This window comes from Tribolium castaneum, chromosome 6 (genome assembly GCF_031307605.1).
Source record: "Tribolium castaneum strain GA2 chromosome 6, icTriCast1.1, whole genome shotgun sequence".
Classification (NCBI taxonomy): Eukaryota; Metazoa; Arthropoda; class Insecta; order Coleoptera; family Tenebrionidae; genus Tribolium; species Tribolium castaneum.
The window spans coordinates 8,183,751-8,210,468 of NC_087399.1; the positions used below are offsets into that span (position 1 = coordinate 8,183,751).

At 33.4% G+C, this 26,718-nt stretch overlaps 1 protein-coding gene across 12 annotated transcripts; it reads right to left on the reverse strand.

The window, feature by feature from the left end:
• Positions 1-18: 18 nt before the first annotated feature.
• Positions 19-26,599, reverse strand: unc-104 (uncoordinated-104). Of its 12 annotated transcripts, XM_064357276.1 has the most exons (20): positions 25,872-26,029; positions 21,087-21,211; positions 20,963-21,039; positions 20,237-20,917; positions 17,047-17,210; positions 16,858-16,997; positions 16,731-16,772; positions 13,661-13,780; positions 13,248-13,609; positions 12,802-13,189; positions 12,535-12,725; positions 9,538-9,716; positions 9,314-9,472; positions 8,660-8,982; positions 5,897-5,947; positions 5,689-5,842; positions 5,546-5,636; positions 4,838-5,497; positions 2,137-2,326; positions 19-1,989 (listed from the first exon to the last, which is right to left on the reverse strand). In XM_064357276.1, exons 2-20 carry the CDS (start codon positions 21,184-21,186, stop codon positions 1,004-1,006), a joined length of 5,058 nt encoding a protein of 1,685 aa, XP_064213346.1. In that variant the 5' UTR covers positions 21,187-21,211; positions 25,872-26,029; the 3' UTR covers positions 19-1,003. The 12 variants fall into 12 exon arrangements, with proteins under 12 accessions (XP_064213346.1, XP_015837798.1, XP_064213344.1 ...); XM_015982312.2 differs by lacking the exon at positions 25,872-26,029 and adding an exon at positions 26,474-26,599 and having other exon boundaries at positions 5,689-5,947; XM_064357274.1 differs by having other exon boundaries at positions 5,689-5,947; positions 12,535-12,686.
• Positions 26,600-26,718: the final 119 nt, after the last annotated feature.

Sequence of the window (26,718 nt, forward strand, 5' to 3'; positions counted from 1 at the left end):
TTGTTGATTGGAATTAAATATTTTGGTTTTCTTTATTTATTTCATATAATGCTTACACAATTATACAATAATAATAATCATTCAATTAATCAATAATGAGCCTGCAAAGGCAGCATCCGAAATAAAATAAAGAAAAGGAAAGTAAATTTTCCTACATTGTACCTACTAATTTCATTAAATAGTACTTCTTTTTTACATTTATAGCTTAGATAAGCGTAGCACTGTGTCTATAGGGGAACTAACTATAAAAATAAAATTATGATGAGTTTAACAAGCACCTACAACAACCAAATCGAATAAAAATCAGTCAAAGACATGGTCATGGATGTAAGCTTCGGCTTACAAATGCCAGTTTTGAAACAATAGCGGTTTCAGCGTGAGATCTATTGTGCTAACTTTGGTAGGTAGGTATATACAATAAAAACAATTCGTGTAAATCTAGTTCAAGTACAAAAATAACAACAGGGTTGGTTGAAGTGGAAGTTTCCAAAAATAATCAAAAAGTGAGCTCTTCATCGATTGAACAATAAACACCCTGTACATCATACATTTACTGTGCCCGAAAATCAAACGAAAAAGTGTCGAAATTTCTGCTTTCTTTACATTCACTTTGTCAAAGAAAAACCCGAGGCCTTAACATTAAAACGGTAGAATATGATGTTTAATTAGATTGGTACATGTATTAAATATTCATTACACTATAAGAAGCTTTAATACTATTTTAACACTGAGATCAATCAAACTGAAATAAGCATTCGAAACGGTCTGAGAAACTCTCTTATTGCACACAACCGGATCATAAAAATTCTCACACAATTCCTCGACTAGATTTGTAAAGAAATGCTCGACTAGAAACAGCCCAGGTGTCGCGAATCATTTCGCCAAACAATCCCGCAACACCTGGGCTAGAAGAACCAAATCCCCCGTTTATGGAACCCTATCACAACCTCAATCAACTCAAAAAAACCTAATAAACCAAAACGGATTCCATAACGATTAAATCTCATTTACATGCCACCGTAGTTTCCGTATTTTCCTGACGTGTTGGATTACGTCTGGCCGATTTCGAGCGAATTTGCCCAGCTAATAACGGATTAATGGCATACAACCAATCGTGCACCTCCTTCTCGTGAAGCGTTTGAAGGAGATAACCGCGATGTTTGCTCACCACGCTGAAAGTATTCGGGAGTCGAACCATCGCCAACTGATCCTCGGAATACTCCACTTGGGCCGTAGCTAGGTTAATAAGCGCCCGTTCAACTGGATCTTTTTCATCCCGGAAAATAAACACGTAGGGTCGTCGGACGGCCACCCATCGCTTCTTCCACCCGTGCGTTTTATGCTCCAAAACGTTCAAATACCCCTTGCGTGCGACGACGGGCGAAATCCTAATTTCCTCCATGTCCGGGACGTAGAGCACCAACTCCGGGTCCCTGGGGCCTGGGGGAGAGACCGGAACCGGCGGGAACGGGGCACATTCGCCCGGAAGCGCCGCCCGTTCCGGTGAGCAGAGCTCGATCGACCCGTTCGACACCATGCTTGATAGCATGCTCGTGCTCATTTCGGTCATTTCTTCCGGACTTGCCACCTCTTTTTCCTTCATTCCGGTGATGCTTTCGCGGCCTCGTCCCTGGATCAAGCGGACGCATTTCATTAAGAGTTGTTTCTCGCGATCGGTGTATTCGTAAAAATCGTTGGTTGCGTTGAGGTTGTTGTTTTTAGCGACCATGTTGCACACTTCCTTCTCGCTTTTTGTGTAGTCGAGGTGATACTTGTTGTGATTGGTTGAACGGTCGAGACCTAGACGCTCGCGGAGGAGGAGAGTGTGGCGCACACGTTCGACTTCTTCAAGTCGGGTCAATTTCTCGAGCTCCCATTGGTGGTCGAAGATTAACGAATCGCCACGAGGACGCCAACCGTGGAGGTTTTCCTCGCCGCGGACGTAGGTGGAGCTGGTGTCCAGGACGCGACGTTGGCGTCTTTGCACACCTAGAACACATTTTTGTTAATCAACTGTGTTATCGTTTCGGATGGAAATAACTATTTGAGACGACACAGTCTAAGGCGGGATTGAGAAACGAAATAATTGAATAACTGTCAGGTTTTGGGAGGGGAAAACTAAGCTAGGGATTCTACCTGGACTACCTGCTTCACTAGCACGTCGCAAAAGTAATTCGTAGACTCCTGATAGGCGGTTTGCTTCGGCGTTGCGATAGTTTCCAGAGAAGAGGTGTTTGAGGGATCGAGGGCCAGTTCGAGCGTCTCTTCCGTAGATTACCATACTCAGGTCTTTTGTTATAATGGCAGGGCGGCCGCAATTTTCCAACTGGAAAGTAACGAACATTTAAATCTGTAGTTAGGCAAGAACTCACAGATATTGCTATCAAGAAATTGATTGCTAGGAAAATGAAATTTCTTCCATTAACTGGACTTCTGCACTTGTCTACGGCAAATGTCCTACCAATATTTAAATAAGTTTTGTGGTAAACTCTGTGACGAATTTAGGTCCATTGCCGCCCCAGCCTATTACAACATTCATTGGTTAATTTAGAAAATAAGAAAATACTGGATGCTGGTAGCACTTAACTCCCTTGTAATACAAACCACTCCTCAAAATTTTATGGTAAATGGTAAATGGGATCACCCCTTTTTAAACACTTCTAGTGAACTGCTAAACTGCATAAACTGCAAAGATATCTCTCTCCATGCGACTTTGGATTAAGCACTATTTGAAAAATTTTGTAATTACTCGTAAGCAATGAACACTTTCGTGTCATAATTTTTTATAATTTGATGTATAAAATATAACAGGCTATGAAGGTATTCCTATGATACTGAGAAAAAAATAGGAGCCAACAGTATAGGTACTTCAAAATTAAAAAAAATCTCAGATAAGTTAAATAACCTATTAGCTGTTTGAAAATTATAGAAATGCCAACGTTGCATTTATTCTCAAAGCTAGTTATAAATTATTCATGCACTTGAAAAAATTAATAGCTAACATAATTTATAGTTTCAATAAGAAATCTAATCATTAAATAAGTATAATACATTTTTATTAACCTTTTAAACCTATAAAAAAAAATCGGGAAAATGCTCCGTTGGCATGTCTTTAGTTTTGAAACAGCTAAACCTCTAAAAATTTAGAAAAATAGTTTTCAAAATCAGTGACTGTGGAGGTAAATTTTTTGAAAATAAATAATAAAGATTCCTTGTATATTTGTGCACATGGCACCTTTTTTATGTAGGTATACAGAGTGTATAAAAAATGTGTTAATTTATCATGATATAATATAAATGATAAGAAAACATGAGTAAATTCCTTAAAAACCAGTAATACCCTTTAAAAAAATAATGGTAGCGCATATATTTTTAAGACAATATCTTGCTAAAAAATACTCGTTTCAAATTTGGTGATTATTTATTAGATAGTTTTGGCGAGATTTTTCCACTTAAAATAAGTTGTTATTCAAAAAGTTATTAATCACTTCCCACTCCCCGACTTATTTTCGTGATTTTTCTGAATGTTTAAATAGAGAAATCGTTTTAAAAACAATTTAGTTCTAAAATGTCTTTAAAAGTTTTACAAAACTATTTCGCTTAAAGTTTGTAGTTGAATGTTGCAAAATAAATAAATCTCTTGTTCAAAAAAGAACTAAATCAAGCGAAACAAAATGAAACAAGGTTAATTTTATTTTAATCAGAAAAAAACGAGTTCTTACCAGAAAAATGTGATTAAACACATGTAAAAGGCAAAAATGACTTCTTTTTTGTTCTAAGTCGCTCAGAAAAAAATTATCTAATTTTTAACTTAATTTTGGGTTTTTGGATATATGTCAGATAAGTTTCATAAAAAAACTAACTTGTAAAGTTTAACAACTTGTTTAAAGGATGGAAAAAAACCAACAATAACATTTATCAATTTATTTCAAAAAATTTTTTGTTTTTTTCGGCGTATTCTTAACGACGTTTCGCTCAACACCGAGACAAAGCGGAAAGAATAGACAGTAATAACATTAATTTTCGTTTAATTTAGTGGTGTTTTTAACGAAAATATTCGAAATAATTGTTTTTTGTTTCGGTCTTTCAAAAATAACGAGTGCAACATAACCAAAGTTTGTTTTGTTCGGGTTACTTTAAAAAAATCGCTGAAAAATAAGCGAATGATTTGTAAAAACAAGTTTAACCATATTAATTTTGATCTAATGTGTAAATTGATGATGCATTAGCTAGTTTTAGTGAGAGTTTTCCAATTTGAAATAAAGTTCCATAGAAAAGCAAGATAGTTCTGAAAATTAAATAAAAAACTGAAAAGTTTTTTGTAATATATCATCATCAATCATTCACTAGAATTTTAAATGTCTCCTTTATTTTGTAAGATATCTACTAGAAAATCATCCTGTATTTATTTAAAAAGTTTTTCAAAAAACGTAGCAATTTTTACACTTTTTTCTATAATATTTCATTATTTAATTTTTTTCAAAGACATTTTTCTGTATGTATGTGTTCTAGTCAGCCTTTTTTACCATTATTTATCGTGAATTTTCTATAATATGAATTAAAGTTATTAAAAATTTGTTAAAACTCTTCAACCAAACAATTAAGAACTGAAGAAGTAAGAAAATGCTCCAAAAACTATAAATTGATTTAAAAAAAATGCAATCCGTCTATTTATTGGCTATTTTTTAACCCATATATGTAAATATGGCCATTGGTTAAAATTAATAAAATGTTGTTTTTCAGTAGCCGCTTATAATCTGATTACGAATCTAAAACGATGATTATTATTACTTTTAAAAATCTAAAAAAAATAAAAAACAAATAAATAAAAAAATACCTCCAAATAAGCCGAGATGGTCATGAAAATCTGCTCCCCTTGCGCCGTGACCCTATTCAGCAATGGTGAATTATGCAGCGAGCTATCCCAGGCCGCCTCAAACCTAAACATCACCCTATCATCCCCAGGCACCTCCAGATACTCCCCTGGGAATAATCCCAACGACAGCACCGAATTATCATTATCCTCATCCTCGTCCGACTCCGGACTATTCCTAATCCTTCCCACTACCAACTCTCTCACATCTCTCCATTTAATCTCAGCGGCTTGATCATGAACAATTGTAATCCTAATCCGTCTTTGAATCCCCTGATGCAACAAAAACAATCCACGACAAGGCAAATCATCACTGTGCTCCACCACAACAGGGACGTATTCGCCACTCGGGGCCAATTCGCAGATTTCAAACCAAACTAAAACGTCCACTTTGGCGTGAATGTGAGCGGTGCAGGGGGAGGGCAAAGCGCCGAATTTGCTCGATCTGACTGGCTGCGAAATGGGGATGGAGGGCGGGAGCATGCGGCGAGGGGGCTGGCGGACGTTGCCCTCCAATTTGGCGTCTTTGTGAAGGGGGTGCTGTTGGTAGTGGCCAAAAACTTCGAAGACAATTGGCTGGGTTTTGATATAGTCGATGAATGATTTCGTGGTCGAAACTGTGATCTAAAACAAATATATTAATTTGCGTCAAGGGATAAAGCACAGACGTACATTTTGTACGTGGTAGAAGCCAAGTGGAGTGCCTTTGCCCGAATTTTTGACTGGTTCTGTCGAAAAAGCCTCGTCATGTCTATGCAAGAAACTGAAATTTTTTTGTCAATTTTTAATCAAACATACTTAGACAAACTAATTACTTGAATTGGCAGAAGATATCGGCATATTCCGTGGAAATTCCCACTGCTTGTAAGACAGTAACTCTGAAAGTAAACTCTTTTCCGATCGCTAAATGATCGGGAACTTCATCCTCTTTTAAATCTGACGAAACGGAACTATCGCCACGTCCTGAATCTGCATCACACTCTATAAGATCATCGATTTTAATCGGATCAATAGCGCTCTGACCTTCGATAATGCGATCGTCCATATTGTGAATATTTTTATGTTCAATAACGGCTAAAATCAATCGTTATTTTTTGGGATAATCTACGTAGTGTCACAAAAATTGCAACACCAAGAAGAAATAGGTGGTTTTTAGACTATTGCCAGGCGATAAATGATTGAAATTTGAATGATTTAAAGAAGTGGTAAAGGAGTTTTTAACATTTAAGTTCTTTTACCAGCAAGTGTTCTTTAATTTTTTTGCTTTCCTGTCAAGTGTTATTTTTTAGTTTTTTGCATTAGTATGGTTTTTATTTACTTTTTTAATTGCTATACTATTGTCATGTTTATGATCTTGTTTTATATTCTTATTATTTACAGTATTTTCCTGTTTTTTTTTCTCTACTTTTTTCTCATTTCTTTTTTCTCCACACTTTCGTTTGTTTTATTGCGTTATTGTTATCTTTTTTCGATATGTACTCGTATTTAGTTTTTTAGTCAATTACTTATTATTTAAACTTATTATTTTAAAACACACGTTTTAATTTTTTGGTTTTTTAATTTTTAAAATCTTTGGTTACTCGTGTTTTATTTTTAGTTACTTTTTGTTTACTTTTAGCATGTTAAATTTTTAAACTTTTAAATTGTCGATTTTTTGTTCTTCGTTTTTTGTTTTTTTATTTGTTTCACTTTGTCCTCTTTGTAAACTTATATTTCTCTTTTTGGTTTTTCTCTCGTTTTTCTTCTCTTTTCTTTCTTCATTTTCTCTGCATTCTCCAATTTTTCTTTTTGGTTAATATTGTTCTAATGTATTGTTTCTTAGTTGGACTCGTATTTGCATTGTAATTTTTCCTTGTTTTAAATCTTTCGTCAGTTGTAAGATTTTTTCTATCATCTTTTTCTCTAATTCCTCTTTTTTATGTAACTAGTTTTCAATGTTTTTGAGTTTGTGCTAATTTATTTTCTATGTTATCTTTTAGTTGTCACTGTTTGACTCGTTTTTGCATTTAAATGTGTTGTTTTAAATTTATATTTTTCTTCAATCGCTTTCTAGTTAATATTTTGTCTCTTCTTTCTTTGCTCTTCTCTTTATTCCTCATATTTTTTTGTTACCAGTTTTCCAAGTTTTTAGTTATTGTTATTTTTTTTCCTATTATTTTGTTTCTTAGTTAATCAGTTTTTTATTCGTTATCTCATTTTAATTTTTTGTATTTTAAAATTTATTTCTTCAGTCAGTTATCTTCTAGTTCACTGTATTTTTTGTCTTCATCTAATTTCTATCTCTCTGTTCTTTTTTCTAACTAGTTCTCAATGTTTCTATGTTTTTATGTATTCTCTTCTATTATGATTCGGTAAGTTTTAAGTGTTATACAAACGCAAATATGCTAAAAGTTCGACAAAAACAAAATTACCAATTCAACTTTTTTTAAAAGACCGTAGTTAGCGTTCGCACGTTAATCTTTATTAATATTATTTAAGTAAACTTTCAAGTGATTATTTTTTGACGATTATAAAAACTATAAAAAACTTTCAACTTCATTTGGTTTACTTAACATCTACCGGTAATTTTTGGGAAAAAATTAAATGCTGGGAAAAATAATAATTGTTAGTAAAAAAAATAAATGCAAAGTAAAAATTGTGAAAACAGTAAATACAACTAATAAAAAATATATAAAAAGTTATGAATGTTTGAAAAACATTATTTTTTACTTTTTAGTGCATCTTTTAACTAAAAGTTTAAAAAACATTTTTTTTTATATTTTTTATTTAGAAATTTTGCGTGTTAATTTCTTACAATAGATAGTATCATTTTAAAAGTATGTGGTGGTAAATAGCTTTGTCTTGTTTATAGGGTTTTTCGTGGCTATAAAGTGTTTTTTGTTAGAATTTGAAATTCGTTAAAAAATTAAAACCCCATTCAACCCCTTTAGGGGGTAATTAACAACATAGAATTGTATTGTTACGCAGATTACGTAAGTATGTGAAATTTCAATCCATTCCGACAACAGGAACTCTCTCAAATTTGGGTCGAAAAAATATGAAACAGAGAGACAAACAACAAAGCAAGTTAAGTAAAGGCTTTTAATAAAAAGCTTTCAAAAATAATTTATAGTATTTAAGAAAAAAAAAATTATCAATGCTTATCCGTTTCATGGTAATTTTTTAATTCCCCCTACTAAATATGCGACGTGGTTTATATGTTCCATCTTTAAAAAAAAACATTAAATTTTTTTAAAGTGATGGTTTTTAATCCGAACTTCACGTCAAAAATTGTTTTAGTTGTCTAGCATAACAAATATCTAATTCATCAAAAGGGTGTTAAATATCTAAGACGGTATAGTGTTTTATAAGGAGTACTACTTTTATTTCTTAGCAATCTTACTGAAAATACTTTATCAGATTATTTAACTTAGCATTTACAATATTTTACTTAGAAATTGACTATTATTTTTTTGACAGTTTATTGCATTTTTTGCTCTAAGTTTGTTGTTTGAAACATTTTTCTTAAATTCACGTGTCATTAATTTAATCCGCAATTAAATTTAACTGATCACATGACCAATTTAAACCAATGTAATTGGTCTATTCGATAAACCGGCCCTTGAACCAAAAGAATTAAAAAAAAACACAAAAATATAGTCAGAAAAACAAAAAAGAACACCTGCTGGTACATGGTAAAAAACTTCCTAACCACTTGATTAAAAACGTTCAACCCACTACCAAGTTATATCAGAAAATTCCTGTCCTTCTCAATGTTGCCATTTTTATGACACTGAGTATAGTTACCTTTGGGTGTTTCAAAAGCTATCCTTGCACTTTGCCTCACACCAACTTGGTCCGAATTATCCTCATCCATAACGGCCTGAACCGCTACTCTCAAATATCCTCGAACATCTCCTTTTTCACTAACAATCGCCACTTTATGAATCAGCGTCACGGGGTATAAAAGATTGCTCAAGTAGACAAACCCTCGCCCCACCATTCTAAACCAGGGAAAACGGTCATAGAAGGGGTCGCCCCCAGTGAGCGACTCCACATTATAATCGGGCGAAGTCGGTGACATTTCGGCCTCGTTGTGGTACATTTCGCGCATGAGTTCCAGCCTTTGCCTACAATTTATAAAAAAAGGAAATAATAGTAAGCAATATTACAACATGGAAGAAGGAAGAACATAAAGGTTGGTGCCACCATGAAAGTAACAAAGCCCTGGATTAAACAAAAAAGCAGTACTTTAACAAGCGAAAGAGCTACACTTAAACACAACAACAAATATATATTATTCCATATCCAACGGCAGTGTATCATACAAATAATATCAAAATGTTCCAAGATAAATAACAGGACGAAATGGCAAATTCTGCAATTTTTATTCATCTGGGAACACTTTCGGTCCGAATGTGTGCACCAACGTTACAGAGGCGGCATTATAGTGGCACCAACCTCGACGGCAACAGACTGGTAAGAGAGAAGCGTGACGGTGATGGTGGACATTGCGTGAGACATCTCAGCAAAGGCGTTGTTGTTTCAATACCAACTTCAGGACTCGGCAATTCCACAACTTCCTCGTTATAAACCAGACGCATCAATTCCAGTCTTTGACTGATGATTAGTGCAGAACGTGACACAGAATCATTCAAATTTACAATCATCCAACAAACACTCACCGAAGTTTATCCAACGACCAGTAATGAGTCGCCCCGTTTTTCGTATCTTGAACTTCAACAGCGACAATTGTTTTCGGCACTGACGCGTCCTCGTCTTGATCATAGTCGATGGTGGGACGCAAATCGGCCGGAAGGGGCGAGTAGAGGGTGTCGGTCAAAAGTGTGAATTGGAATTGTACCTAGGAGAATATATTGTGCAGTTCCGGTGCCAAATTGGCACTTTTTTAACTAGTTTTTAAGGAGTCAGAAGCTTATATTACAATCTTTTAAAGAATGTTTATTTTTTTGGCAAGTATTTTAAAAAAGTACAGTGGAACTCGGTTATAACGAACACAAATTAATTCTAAATCTTGGAATAGATCCATTAAGTATTAATCTAATTTACTAATAAAGACAGGATGATATTTTTTCTTGCCAATAAGGTTTTACAATTCTAAAATATATCGCATTACAAAAGACCGAAAAATTCAATCTTTGTAAAAATAAAATTAAGGATTGTTTTTCTCATACTAGGTCGGAAGTTTTTTAATTTAAAAAAAAAAATACTTCATCTGAGCTTATTATTATGGTGAGTACCTCTACCAAAAAAAAAAAATAAACAACTATTATCTGTTTCAAAACTTTCTTTTAATTAGTGCTTTTTTGACCATTTTGTCTGTAGTTTAATTAAAAGAGTGAATTTCAACAGGTACACCGAAATATGGAATCCGAATAAAACCCTTGGATAATCCAGAAACAATAAAAAACATTGATTACCATTTAAAAGTCTTGAATTTTTTTCGTATTATATCATTATAAATACTCAATGTGAGATTTAGAATCAGTTTTTTATTCGTTATATCATTTTAATTTTTTGTATTTTAAAATTTATTTCTTCAGTCAGTTATCTTCTAGTTGACTGTATTTTTTGTCTTCTTCTAATTTCTATCCCTCTGTTCTTTTTTCTAACTAGTTCTCAATGTTTCTATGTTTTTATGTATTCTCTTCTATTATGATTCGGTAAGTTTTAAGTGTTATACAAACGCAAATATGCCAAAAGTTCGACAAAAACAAAATTACCAATTCAACAGTTTTTAAAGACCGTAGTTAGCGTTCGCACACTGTGTTATCCGTTTGTACAAACATGTGCGGACGAATAATAAATTAACAGTCGCTATTAATTTGTCCGAACATTATTGTAGATAAATAACCGACAAAATATCTGTGAAATACATTATAATCATTATTAATATTATTTAAGTATACTTTCAAGTGATTATTTCTTGCCGATTATAAAAACTATAAAAATCTTTCAACTTCATTTGGTTTACTTAACATCTACTGGTAATTTTTGGGAAAAAATTAAATGCTGGGTAAAAATAATAACTGTTAGTAAAAAAAACATAAATGCAAAGTAAAAATTGTGAAAACAGTAAATACAACTAATAAAAAATATATAAAAAATTATAGATGTTTGAAAAACATTATTTTTGACTTTTTAGTGCATCTTTTAAAAAAAAGCTTAAAAAAACATTTTTTTATATATTTTTCATTTAGAAATTTTGCGTGTTAATTTCTTACAATAGATAGTATCATTTTAAAAGTATGTGGTGGTAAATAGCTATGTCTTGTTTATAGGGTTTTTCGTGGCTATAAAGTGTTTTTTGTTAGAAATAACAATTCGTTAAATTAAAAAAAATTGAAACCCCATTTAACCCCTTTAGGGGGTAATTAACAACATAGAAACAGATTACGTAAGTATGTGAAATTTCAATCCATTCAACTCAACTTGTAACCAGTGAGAATGTACGAGTAAGATAGCAGCAACTGTTAGATTGTCTTGAGCCTGACATTTAAAAAAATTGACATTTTGAAAAAAAATGTGATTTTATATTAACCGGTCAGATCGTAGAAAAAAATAGCGTATGTAACTCGCCTTTAAAAGCTAATAAGACACTTATCTTCGTTGCGACACTCGCTAAGGCTCGTTTCATAAAGTTGCTATTAACAAATGTTAAATTACTCAGTAATCAGTTCATTATAAACTAAAATTTGATTGTAATTAATAAATGATCTGTAAATTGACCCTAAATCTATTTGCCCAATTTTCTTTTTAAATTTTAGTTTTGTGGAAATATGGATCTATGAGAATTTCGATATTGTAATTTTTTTGTACGCCATAAAGTTTTACAACAGATAATGGTGTTAAGATAAGCACCTTCAGGATAAGATGTTTTGACAAGGTTAATGGTGTACAAAGAAAACGTTGCTACAAATTTGTTAATTTGCTATTAATATTTCATACGCTCTGGTTTAATATGTAAGCGTTCTAAACTTTCAAATTATAGTTAAATAAATAATTATTAAAATGTAACAGTTATGTAAATAATGTTAAGACAAATAAAGTTTTTCGAATTCGAAAAAATGTGTAGTTGGTTAAATTTGTTGATCGACATTTATATAACTGAAAAACAAAGCAAAGTTTCATTTTCAAAATATACTCACATTATTTATAGAAATTTCTCAGCATCACTATCAGAAACATCCCAAAATAAAAAATGAGGAAAACAGTATTGCCTTGCTATTTTTTAACGGCAGTACAGTGCATATAGGCAAAATTTTGAAAAGCTGTAAACATAAAAAATATGCACAAATGCGACTTAACATTGAATTTACTCATTTGTTGCTATACTATAGGAATTAAAACGGGATTGACTTTCAATTTTGCTCGTTATATCCGAAGCTCTACTATATTTTAAAAAATCGACAGACGAACAAAACACTAGATATCGGTGCCTTCATATTTATCGAAATAAATATTATTGATGTTTTTATCATCTCTTGTTTACACACAGAAATAAACAATGAAATAAATACATTAATGTGTAAGTCTGCGCTTACATTTTTTAAACATTTTTATCTATTTTTTAAGCTTATGGCGAAAGGTTGGAAGTGGCTAATGTCATCAATACTGATTATGCGTTTAAGGTTACAAGAATATAATAAATTTTCGCTTACTTTCTTCTTGAGTTCGACCGAAATGGCGTTCGCCTCCTTGAGGAAAATGGCATTGCCCCAGAGATCGTCCCTCAAGGAGGTAAACTGGTGATGTTTCCACTTCCTCCAGGCATTGGCGGCCAGCTCGTACTCCTTCTCGGTCCAATTGCACTCTGCGTCAAACAGAGGGTTCACTGCAAAAGCGCCCCCGTCTCAATTTCAAAGCAAGCAATAAACGTGCGCTTGATCGAAATTAAGCCACAGCAACAACTCCTGTGAAAAACTCACCGAAAATATCATCTTCATTATTGAAATCCTCGGGCGTATAGGAACTGTACATCGACATTGTCATGCTCTGTTCTTCCACTTGCTTTTGAAGCGCGTCAATTCGAGCCTCGTAATTTTTTCGCTGCTCTTCAAACAGTTGATCTGCGGTTTCTTTTTCCTTACGGTATTGTTCTTCGAGGGTTAGGAGACGTTTTTCCATCTCGGCCTTTAAGTCAACGCCTTGTTTTTCAAGAAGTTCAATTTGTGCATAGTTCCAGTCAACGGTTTCTAAAGGTGTCGAATTTTTTTCACGCATCTCACGCGCTTCGTCTGGATGCGTGAAGCGGAACACGTGGTTTTTGCCCAAAATGACTCGGGAGCCGGTTTTGAGGACGACTGGCTCGGTGATCTGCGACAAAATTAATTTAATAAGAATAATAACAATTTATTTATTATTTTTTTCTTACCTCCCGTCCATTGACATAAATTAAAGCCCCAGCTGATGGAGTCAGTGTCACTTTCCCGTCCTTATTCTCAAAAATGCAATGCTCTGATTTAATGTGCGACCCCACGAGCTGTATATCTTGCGGAATGTTTGCCTCGGCTGACCCGACCCTCGTAATACCGTCCTTGGTGTAGTAAATCAGGCATTCGGACATGAACGGATCCTCGTTCAAATTCACCAAATGGGGGGTACATTTGGGGGAGAACACCCCAACCGTGATCCCGTCCTCCTTCACCGCCACCCCCATTTCGGCGAAAACGGCCTCCCGTTGGATTCTTATAGCTTCGGTGCGCTTCAATTTCTCCTCCCATGTTTCGTTCAGTTCTAAATCAGAGAGGATTAGCGCGTGTTTAATTCGATTAAAGGGTGAATTACCGGCGATGAGTTTCTCGCTGGCTTGCAATTGATCGACGGCTTCCTCGGCTATTGTCGTTGAAGTCGTTCTCGATCTCTCGTTTTCTTTATTGTTGCGAGCGATGATGTTATCTTCAGCTCCTAGAGATCGAGCCGAATTAGTTTGATTGTGAGAAATGGGCTAATGAATGCGATTCGAAGCTTATCATCACCAAAACATAATTAAAACCGGAGACATACAGTAATTTAAAAAGTAAACTTTGGCCAATTTCAAATCGTCGAATGATTCGTCCGAAAAAAAGCAAGCTTGAAGCGCTTTGTTTCCGGATGGAGGGTGCAGAAGAATGGAGGGTCTGTTCAAAATACACCACAACTGGGTCAACTCTTTGTTACGGAAAGTACGATTGGATTGTTCAATTTGGTTTGTCTATTTTGCCATACAAATCGTAAAAGTTTCTTTAAAAATAGAAAATCAGTAGCTTGTCTTTTCACTGATTACAAAAAAAGTTAATTGGATTAATTGTTAATTGAATAAAACAGACAAAACAACTGTCAAAGAATAAACTATGTCTCACCAGAATTTAACTGTAGTACAAAGTTATAAGTAACCCGGCGCATCCGCCATTTTTATCGTAAGTTTAGAAAAAGAATTGTTTTCAACTAAGTCTCAATCTTTTTAAAGATTTCGAAAAATCAATGCTGAAAATTGAAAAACTATCTCGGCAGTTTCGTCCAATTATTCAGCTTAACTGTTAACTAGAATCTCGGTTATTTGTAGATATTTTGTTGAACCGATTGAGGAATATCCCAAAATAATTTTATTTATTTTTATTTTGTTTTATTTAGAATGTTCTTGACACAATATTTGGGTATTTTGGTTCTAATTGGTAAGTAATTACTTTGAAGCGAAGCAGAAAAGCGTATTTTTTATTGTTTTAGTTTATTTCGTCTCTGTATTAATTTAATCATTTTCAAAGCAAATTTGAAATAAATTTATTTAGATAATTGTAAACTATTTGGCCCATTCATTCATCTATTTAAAAAAATCTGGAACTTGTATATAAAATTGCAGTCATTATCTAACTTCCTATAGGCATTGATATCTACTTTATTTTATCAAATATTCCACAAATAATTTCACATTTTCGGAGATCGATGACTTTATAAAATTGTTTAAGATTTGATAAAGTAATGTTTTCAATAAATAACTTCGGATTATATCGTTCGATTTCATTCGGTTTTTTAATGATCGAAAACAATGCAGTAACAACAAAAAAATCGTTCCTCATGAAATGTTCATTCGATTTTTTAGTAATAAGTAGCTAATTTTCTAAGAATTCTGTTTAGTTTAAAAAATTGCTTTAAATCAGTTTATAAAACAGAAAAGATTGTTAAAAAAATAATAGCCCAGCGTATCCACCATTTGTATAAGAAATTTCAGATACAATATACATAAAATTCGTAAACAATAAAACCCCAAATAAGATATTTTAACACATACATTTAGGGATTTTGTTAAAAAAGATTCATAGAATTCAAAAACAATTATTTATAAGTCTATTTACGATAGGTTTTTTTAGCTCAAGTTGAGTGAATAAAACAAATTTCAAAGCATATTAAATAGCCGTACAGTTGCTACTAAGGCAAAAAATTAAGAAAAACCTTTCTTCTTAAAATTAATCAATTTTAAATACGTCTCACTCAACATTTCTTGACCAATATATGCGTATTTTGTTAAGGAATTGCCTTGAAGCGATGCAGAGAACTGTATTTTTAATTTTTTGTTTAGGTTTATTTCGTCTCTGTATTAATCCAATTAAAAATCTTACTGTGAAAATTTTTGAATTTTTACAAAAGTCAAAAACAAAAGAGAATCCTTTTTCCATTCATCTAAAATTCAAAAAAAAAACTAGAAGTGGTGTCTGAAAATAAATGCAGTCCTTCCTTTAAACATTAATACATACTTTTATCAAATCAATATTCCCAAATATTACCCTAGTTTACAAAAAAGTTTGTTCATTTATTCTTTTTATTTTTGTGATAAACCAGTTGTTAAACATTTTATTGGCTTTAAAATATCGTCAAGTAAATGTAGATTAAGCCCAACAACTTTTGCTTTGTTTGCGGTAAAATTATCCTAATAAAACCTGGGAAATTTACGCGATGTAAAAAAAGTAGTACAAAGTACAAAAAAAGAAGCAGTTTGTGACATCTTTTATAATGCAAAAATTGTCAAATACTAATACTTTATAATGAATATTTAAAAAGTTTAACGTCGTAATTTTAATTGACTTCAGTATCATACCTAGGGTTAATTGTCCTACTTATAACATTGGTAAAAAAAAACTTCGGATCTTGTAGTTCGATTTTGTTCGGTTTGTTGAAAAGGATTAAAAATAATGCGAGAATAACAAATAGTTCGTCCTTCATGAACAATTTATTCGGTTTATTTCGTAATAAATAGCTAATTTTCTAAGAAAAATTAGCTTAGTTTGGCGCATCCACCATTTTTAACAAAGATTTTTTAGGTATATAAAAAAATCGTAAATAATAAAATCCCAAACACAAATTCCACTTCCTTTAAGAGATTTTGTTAAACAGATTCGTAGAATTCCAAAAACAATTCTTAAATCCGTTAGCTCGATTTCTTAAGCTCAATTTGAGTGAATAAAACAAATTGCAAAGCATACTAAATAACCGTACAGATGCTATTGAGCAAAAAATTTAAGAAAAATCGTCGTCACTTCACAAAATTAATCATTCGACATTTCAGGCATTCTATACAATAATAGAATTAGATGTGTAATTTGAAATTCTTTTACACCGCTCTCAAAGCTGTTAATTGTGCATTGAAGAGCATAAAACTAATTTCCCGTTTCATTGTAAATTGCACGCAAGCGGAACAAGCACGACCGACTATTGATTTATAGTTTAGTTTAAAGGAACAATGAAATTTTCAAACAATTTACCAAACCTCCATTCGTTCCACACAATGAAGACAGAATAACAGACATTCGGATGGTCGCCACAAAGTGCCAAGACAAACTCATGATTCAGAGTGGGCCAAAGCTTCGTTCAAGCAAATACTTACTAGGAGGCTCCCTTTTCTCATAAATAACTTTGCCATCCGGCCCTGGCCGCACAATAAAATACAATCAGCCTCGAATTTTCTCAATTTTTCTTTAAATGACTACCCCCAAAAACCGACTAAATCTTACCCTCGTGCACTTCGATGCCTTCGGCCTTGAGCAGCTCGCGGAGTTTCTGGATCTCCTCTTTGAGCTCTCGGATGAGTTTCGCGTTGGCGTCCTCGTTAACCACGGCCTTGCACACGATCTGCTTGGCTCGATCAGCGTACCTGTTTCATGTGTTAGGGAAAATAGACAAAAAAACGTTCGGGGGAATACCTGAGAGTGGACAAAGTCTCGTCGTAGTTGATATCGGCTGGAGATATGGCGGCTATCATTGCAGTCTTGCTGTTGCCTCCGAGGTTCTCGCGCAGCAACCATGTCAAAACCGAGTCTCGGTAAGGGATAAAGTCGGCTTTTTTTGATTTCTTGTTCTTAGACGCCTGGAATTGCAAGGTTAGGTTGGACAAGAAAAACGAACAGGAAACACAAACTTACCGACTGTTACGCAAGGGTGCAAAACAGAAAAATATGTTAGTTTAATCAAATAAACGTAAATTCAAGTGGAAAATCGTAAAATTAGTGTTTGAAACGCGCTTCATTTTGGTCAAGTTAGTGTTTGAAAATTTAGTGATTTTACAATTACCAACATTAATTGGCATCAAAATGTCAATTAAAAAATCAACTATTTTGAATAAATCGGGACCAATGTACCTCAAAATGTTCACTGTTTTTACGGAAAAAATAATAAAGAGCTCAAATTGATTAAAGAGACCCAACTTTGTAATTTTATTATTTAAAATCGCGTCGTTGCGCCCTCTGGTAGTCACTTCGGGCGCGGTAAATTTAAATTAAAACGAGGGGTCATTCACTGCTCACAACACATTACACTACTTATTAATGCAATACAACACAAAACAATACTTGAAAATTACATTACTTAACATTATTAGAAAACAACGAGCGTCTACAAATGAATGACATCGTAGTCAAATTTTAAAACCTTTACTACCTTGTACATAACCCTTTACAACCCTGTATATTATTTTCTATAACTTTAGAAAGATTTTTTAGTGAGAGAATCATTTGAAATGCAATATTTGCCCTTATTTCGATGCACTGTTTGAGCGTTTTTCAACGATAAATTCACAAATTTTGAAAGGTTTGGCACAACAAAGCATAAAAAACATTGACTTGATCTAAAATGCATTTATTCAGTAAGAAAATTCACATGACAAAACAAAAAATTACTTTTTGTAGCTTTTAGGATCAGATTTTCAGCAAGGATCTTGCAAAATTTGCATTATTTTTTGTGAATTAGAGACGTTTTCCAACGAAAACCTCATTAAATTAGAGACAATTTGTAAATAAAGACAGAAAAAATGCAAAATTAAGGCCAAAATAACTGGCATCTAAAAACGTTTTTCAACAAAATTTACTAAATTCAGAGGTGAATGCCAAAACAAAGCTATATAATCGCAAAAAATACGTTATACAAAGTGAGTTTGCTAAACATTTTTTTACCACAGGTGTATCAAAAACTAATAACAGTAATAAGTAATGACCGTATAGAAATCAGCGTTTGTTATTAAATACACACTTTATTTATCTTTTTCTCTATGCATGTAACCACGTAATTTTGGGGCTAGTAACTAAAGTAAAATATTTATTAGCACACGCAAATATTTGTACGAACTTTTCAGATAAAGTAAAAATATAGGTACTTTTAGCCAGCTCATCTTTTCATAATTTAAGAAACAAACTTATTTCCAACGATTTTGCCAACATAAAACAGAAAATCGCAAAATTATGAAATTTTGTACAATACAACAGAAATAGAATAAACTTAGTCTAATCTAATCCGTTATTTTAATAAGCAGTGTACCTTTTTTTGCCGATATAAGCAAATTAAGCTTTTCTGTTTCAAATAAGTTTTACGCTAAAAAACGTTTTTTTGTGCTATGTTTATGTTAATTTTTATCGTTTTTAAATTGTTGAGTTTTTTTAGCTTTAATAGTAATAGTTACAAAAAAATATCATTTTGAAGAAATGTTGACGAATGAAATTACTCCCTGAATACATAATCACTTCCACTAAAATCGAAAAATCTTAATAATGAGCTCAGAACGCAACTTTAATAATTTAATGAAAAAACTCTGGTTTAGAAACAATACTGCCTGTATTAGACCATTATTAAATTTTTAACACTAAATCATTTACCAAAAAATTACCATAGCAGGCTGCCATATTTTTTTTAACTAAAACTAAATGGAATTAAAAAAAATTCTTGAAAAATGTTTACATTTTCAAAGTATGAAAGTATGATGATACACCAATTAATTTTTCCGTTAAGTTTTGTTTTTGTTAAATATTTGATAAAAAAAATGTTTTGAAGAGCAGTGATGTTTTCGTGAAAAAAATTGGAGCACATTTTTAAGCATAATTTCAGTCTTTGTGCGTTTTGCTTTATTTCAGCGCTTATTTTTATCTTTTTTGGGCTAAAAAGTCAGAATATTTTCGATCAACGTAGGAGTATTTTCCAGTGAAAAACTTAGGCGTTTTTCAACGAGAATGTCAAAGCAAAGAAAAAAAAACTTCTAAAATAATTATTTTGTGAAATGTATTACTTATTATTGTTAAGTTAATTCTGAAATGAATTATTTTCTGTGAACATTTTTTTAGAGATTTACTAAATTAGGAATACTTTACCAAAAGAAAGTGGAAATCCAATGTTTATTGTTCGTTAACATTGTAACATTTTTTTGGTTGAAAAATAACTCATGCTAAAAATATTTTGTTTAAAAGAAATTTAACTACAGTTTAAAGTTTAAACGGTGCCTTAATCAGTTTACCCCGATTTTCAAACGAATTATATTATCGTTCCATAAATTTTTTTCTTGTAATTAATGTAAATCAGTGAACTTTTGAACTTTTAGGCAGTAGAAGATGTACAATGTTTAATGTTTTTTATTTTGACTTTTTGCAGTAAGCAATATAAACCAATACTTCGCCGTACAGGCCTATATTGTGGCAATATTTCAATAAAAACGTAATAAAAAAAGTAGTGGAAGACCCCTCGGATTTAACAATTACCAACATTATTAATTGAAACGTGAATTGGCTTAGTTGTTAATAATACCAGTGCGAAAACACAAGCCTAAAGTTCGAGTGCTGTCGTTATACAGCGAGCGTAGGCGAGTTGCATACCTAGACATTCGCGTGATTTAAAATAGTGAAAACACGTTGCTATCGGAAACGTGTTTTAAAATAGTGTTTACAATCTAGGATTCAGATATTAAAAACAGGGCTTAAAATGTTACCAACAAAAAAATCCCTGGACGTTCATTGTTTTCACGGGAAAAAATCATAAAGACCTCAAACTAACTCAAAACCATTAAAAAATCGCATCTTTGTGCCGACTGGTAGCCATTTCAGACGCGGTAAATTTAAACCAAACTAAAATACTCACGATTTCAGCGAGCGCCGAGATGACCTTGCCCAACGTCGTCAGACTCTTGTTGATGTTGGCGCCCTCCTTGAGCCTCGTGCCCTTGGCCCCCGTGGAGTCGGCCCTCTCGGAGCCCGCCAGGTCCACCAGCGAGATCTTGGAGACCTTCTCCGTGCACAATGTCGTCGTTTGATCGTATCTCTGTTGCGTGAAAAAAATCGTAAACACCGCATGCGACCTCGAACTGGTCTCGTTCATGTTAGTGGCGGCCACCGTTCTGGCCTTGTTGCCCTCATCTATCAGGTCGTGGATGTCCTCGTAGCTCGTCACCGCCAGCTTGCTCAGATCCTCGACGTAGGGCCCCAGAAGGGGGTGCTCGCGCACCCGCAAGTTCCCCTTGTTCTTGGGGTTGAGCAGATCGCGCACCCGCTCGCAGTAGATCTCCATGTAGCTGACCTCCACCGAGTACTTCATGTCGGGGTTGTCGTTGTTGCGTATCCTGTTGAAGAGGTCCTTGCAGATCTGGGGGATGATGCCTTCTTGGCCCTCCTCCTGCTTGCCCATCATGGTGTAGGACTTGCCGGCGCCGGTCTGCCCGTAGGCGAAGATGCAAACGTTGTAGCCGTCGAAGGAGTGCTGGAGCATTTCCTCGCCGATGTCCTTGTAGACGACCAGTTGTGAGGAGAATTCCGGGTCGGTCTCCTAAACTTATCTTACACAAAGCTCACCAAAAAAGCATTTACTTACATCGTGTGACCAGTAGGAATAGTCGAAATTGAAGCTTTTGAGGGCTTCTTTCGGGTCGGCTTTTGGATTTGTGATTGCTAGAAAGTTGGAAATGAAGCCAGGTTTCGGCAAGTTTGTGACTTACTTGTAGTGTTTCCTCCCATTTTTATTATACATTTGCATTCTCGCGAGATTTCTCGGTTGTTGAACGGCCGGACACGAACTGCTACTTTGACTGACGACATGTTTGATATTTATGTTTCCCTAAAACTGGAACAAATCGCTCGGTTCAGTCACTTTAAAGCGACAAAATAATCGATTTTACTCAAAACACAAAAATCTGCCCTTGAAATGCGTCAGCATAATCATTATTTGATTAAATTCATTCGAAAAAATATTGAAGAAAAGAATGACAATACACCTACATAATAATACCTATTTTCATTATTTATTGTTAACATACCTATCAGCATACATTACGTAAAAAAACATTATACGTCAATAAATATACGAGCCCTAACAACTAAATGTTTGGACGAAATCTCGTTTTACTTTTAATTATCAAACTGCTTTTATTGACAACACTTTATTCATAACTTAAATACCACTTAAGTGTATTTTGTAATTTTTTGTCCGATTTTCAATTAGTTATCAGAAAAAAATACTTAAATGGTGAAATATACCTACTTGACTTGACAATTAAATTTTAGCAAATTTAACAACAAAATAGGTTTGTTTGTCATGTTATTGTATTTAACATATGACCTGCACTTCGATAGATATGCAAAATATTTATTATGTTTCAAATTATTAAAAACTAGCAAAAGGGAAGGCAGTTTACTTTAGAGGATATTCTATGGTACAAGTTGTCAAAGAAAAAGTCTTGAAAGACTACCACACTTGGTAAAAATTTGTAAAACTTGTCGCAGAAGCACTATAAGAAAAATGATTGCTTTCTGGACTGCAGAAACATAATTCAATATAAATATTCTTAAAAATCGCAGATCGTTAAAAACCCATCTCTTGGTTTTTATAAGGTAGACACAAATGAGTAGGCAAAAAAACATTACTTACTGCTGAGGCTAAAACAGGGAGTTAATTGAAGAAGTCCGGTCTTGTAAAAAACTTAGTCTTAACTCGAAAACTTAATGTTCTGACTCATGATTAAGATTTAAGATAAACTCGAAACGTCGACTTGAAATATTTTTTTTACAAGTCCGGACAATTACTCAGCCAATATGTCAAGAAAATTACTTACTGCTGCACAAAAAAAACAGAGAACTCTGTGGGTCAAAAGTAAGTAGCAGGGGACATACAATGATTGAAGAAACATATTTACTGATGAGTTTTTATTATGCATTCTGAGAAAAACGAAGAAGAAGAAACAAACTAGAGAACTTTCATAAAGATTGTTTCAAAAGTATGGTTAAATTTGCCAAGGAACAAAATATGATATGATATAAGAGACGTTTATTACCACTCTTTGAAAAAAATATCCCAATTTTTTTTATTTTTTTTATATTCTTTCGGCCCGCAAATAACTCAGATTTAAATATCATTGGCCTTTTGACACATAAAAAAAGATTTCTTGGAAATCGTCCTTAGCGTTCATTGAATAGATCGGAAGTTACAAAACAAACGTGTTTACCTTCAAAATATACTTGTTTTTTTTTAATAAACTAGCTTGACGTGCATTTTCTTTACAAAAATGTATTCGTCCAAACATTGTTGTTAGGGCTCTCTTATCCCGTTTTCAGAAAAAATGTCAAATAATCAGACTGCAAAACACTAAAAAAAGATGCAGATGTTTGTTTTTAAACCGCAAAGAAAATCGGTGTAAAAAATCACATCATTGTAAGAAATTGGAGGAAGTCAAAGAAAATCAGCGAATCAAAGAAAATCATAAAAAATCACACGAAATCTTGAGGAAATCTGGTGTACGAAATTGAGGGTGTGGTTTAGTCTTGAAATAAAGTAAAAAAATTTCAAGAGAAATTCTCAAATTTAATGAAGGTTTAAAAGTACAAACTTTTTTAGACTTATTATAACCAAACACAAATTATTAATTAATGTACTACATTTAATTAATGTAGTAAAAAAAATAATTATATTTCCCTTTGAAAATTTTTTTATTTTATCACAATCCTAACAAACAAATTTTTACACAAAATTGTAACGTCAGAAGCCAAACGTAATTTTTTCGTATAAAATTCACATAAAAGAATGTACCTAATTAAAAAAAAGTGTTGAGCCAAAGTAGAAGCCAATCAGGAATGTGTTGTTTTGGCTTTTTTCATACGATCAGTGCAAAGCAAATTATAGATGTTCTGCGATAAACAAGAAAATTAAAACAGTGTGGTATAAATAATCGAGATGCCAGAAAGACTCTCTTTGCTTTTGTTTGCAATTTTCCAGAAAACTAATTCGGAAATAAAATTACCGTTGGGGGCGCCACTGAGCTAGGTCGAAAACAGTAACCATAAATGGCGGGAAAATGTTTATTCGGATATTTTGAGCGTTGTGCGAATTTTGAGGCTTCACAATTATTGCATTGCCTATGCGGAATGATTATTGTATCTTTGATGCAAGAAACTTATGTTGACAAATGAGAGATGACGAGGAAAATACGAATAACGAATGACTGTTTGGTTCACTTTCTTTATTGGAAAATTATTACAAAGACATTGGAAAGCCTACCTTTTGGCATAATTTACGTTTAAATGTATCAGGAGTTGTTAGTCTTTATTGTAGTTTTGTAGATTTACCGAAACATTTCATGATTTTTTCAGTGGAAAAATTCTAACCTAAAATTCACACACTTCACTAATTTATTGGTTTCTTGAGCCCAACATGTGTTCGTTGTGATCCATTACTTATAGTCTTTAATTAGACAACTGTTTGATAACACTTTGTAATCAAAATTTAAATCTTTTTATCCACTTTTAAGTTCCAACAACAAACACTTTATACCACGAAAAACCACAGAATCAAAGTCAAAGCTAGTATTTACCACCACGTACTTTTAAAGTGATTCTTTCTAATGTAAGTAATTAACACTATACACGCAAAATTGTTGAACAATTCATTAAATGTCAGTTAAATGTGGAATTACGAATTTGACGTTTTTGACATAGTTCAAAAGTCATCACCAGAGGGCGTCTAGTTAATTTTATTTCCGAATAGAAAACAGTAATCTTTTTGACAAAAATAATTAGATAATTAAAAGAGATTTCCGAAGATAATACACTTAATGGAATTACGTCTAGTAGTCCCGGAGTTATTGCCCGATAAATGTTCCGGGTAACGAAAATCGACCAAAATCTCGACATAAATTGGTAAAATCAAACATCAAAAAATCGAGCAATTGACTTTTTTGACATTTCTAAGAGTTGCAAAGGCGTAGGAGAGTCCATTCAAAACAAAAAAAATGTTTAGAGAAAGTGTCGATTCTAAAGGTTTTTGGCAGTAGAAACTTTCTAGATTTCAAAACTAGTGATTTAAAGTTAATACAAACTTTAATAGTTTATTTTGGTTTGTTATGTATAATTTTGATCAAATCCAATCAAAAATCTTCCCCATTTTTACAATTATCCCGGCGCATCCACCATTTTTGATATCTTGTTGAACTGATGCAGAAAACTTTGAATGTGTCATTTCGGTTTTTTAATCGATTTATGATTTTATTAAAAGAATCATTTACACTTTTTCAATAATAAAAAAACTTCTAAAAACTTTTCAAATGTCTGTCAAAATAAACATTAAAAAATTCCCAATTCATAACAAAACATGCACGAAAACATAAAATGGCAATAAGAACTGAATTGTACTAGAAACTAAAAACCAATTGAAATGAGTTTCTTTATAACTTAAAAAACATGTATAATTCAAGCATTCGCATTAATTTACAAAATTACGAGCATATTGTATACTTTCCATGTTCGATTAGAAACGGTTTATATTGTAATTTATGCAAGACGTTGAACCTCAATAATTCTGTTTTGTTGTAAATTATAAATATACTTTACAAAAAAATCTAAACCTGCGTCGTACCTCAACACATTGTTAGACACGTGGGAATATCGATTTTCTTAATTACATCCCCAATCAATTCAAAGCGAATTCAAAAATCCATTTTTAATTAAAACGCCCGAATGAGGAAACGTGCGAAAAAGTCTCCAATTAGAGCCTCATTTAGTCAAAAATGAGATAACAAACATGTCATGAATGATTTATCTGGGCTGTAATTTTGGTGTTTTGGACTCGTCCAAGTTTACCAAATTAAACAAGCCTCCAAACATCATCTATTAAAGAATTCAAGTATCCACGACGTCGCAAAATATGGTTTCCCGGTAAGACCACAGAATAATAAATGAGAATTTGCGGTGGAAGAAACCAACAAGAGCACATTGGGGGTAAACGTGGCCCTTGGGATCGCCTGGCAATTTGGCGATATTTATTACATCGCAGGCGGAGCCGTTTTGTATTCTTTAGCACCATCATCAGGTCAAAATAGGTCTTAATTACCCCTAATCGAGGTGGGTGCAAAATTAATACCCCAACAGCGCAATTACAAGCTGGCGCCAGTTGCGTCACGCAAACCGGTCCAGTCTGACCTCAGATCCTTTCGAAAAAAAAAAAATAACAAAGTGAAAAAAGTCGGATGCTATGACGTTAGTGGAAATGTTTGTTAGCGCCCACGCACGACTAAACTTAGCCCAACATATCGCTCTAATCGAAAGAAATGATCAATTATTATTATCCCACATAGAAGAATAATGTACCTTGATTTTTTCTTATCGATCGCACAAAGGTAGAAAGGTAACCACGGACTGTCCGGCTCAAAACTCAAATATAACTAAACACGCCCTGTGTGTTGCAAAAACCCCGATTTTTCGATTCGCAAACATGAAAAAATATAAAAAGTACATACCGTGATGATCGTTACAAAATGTCAATTAATTTTTAATCGACCAAACACTTTTAACATTTTTCCTCGTCATTTTGGTGCCGAAATTGGACACCACCACCGACACTCGAAGAATTTGTGACGTCTCGGAAACTCCAAGAACGTTGGAGGGTGCGCACAATGGACACGTGACTAAGATCAATACGCACTTCGCAATGAGCGCGCAAAAATCAATATATTTATTTGAAAAAAAAAACAAAACTTATGTTGTAATAATTAAAATGGTCAGTCCAGATTTAAATTTCCCGCAGCTTTGGCGCGGCCGACTAGATTTGGGGTGATATCACCATTTCGGCAAGGGATTACGCGTGATTCATGCTCATGCGGGACTAGCAAAATCAATGATCATGACCTATAATAACTTTGCAGACATCTGTTGTTCAACATTAACATCATTTGCTAATTTTGGGAAATGCTCAAATCGCTGAATAAAATTAATGCGGTCCGGCACTGTCTTTTCATGTTGACCCAAAAGTCGGGTGGTACCAACTTGATAAAAAACGTGATGACAGTGTTAAAATAACATTGCGGGTTGTCGTATTGCACTATTTTGGGTAAAAACTCACCTTATTGTCTTTATTTACGATTTTTCTTGCAGAAACAAACACTACATGACATTTGTTAATAATATCGATTGGACATGCGCAGTGGTGCCAACCGTGCCGAGGTCTGGACCGTACTCAACATTTTTCGCGTTGGCACCAATTTCACAACACCCTTTCAAATCTATTGCTTTTTCTTGATTCTTAATTTCCAAGGAGTAATTAATGAAGAATGAATTACTAACTCTCCCCGCAGTAAAAGTGGCACT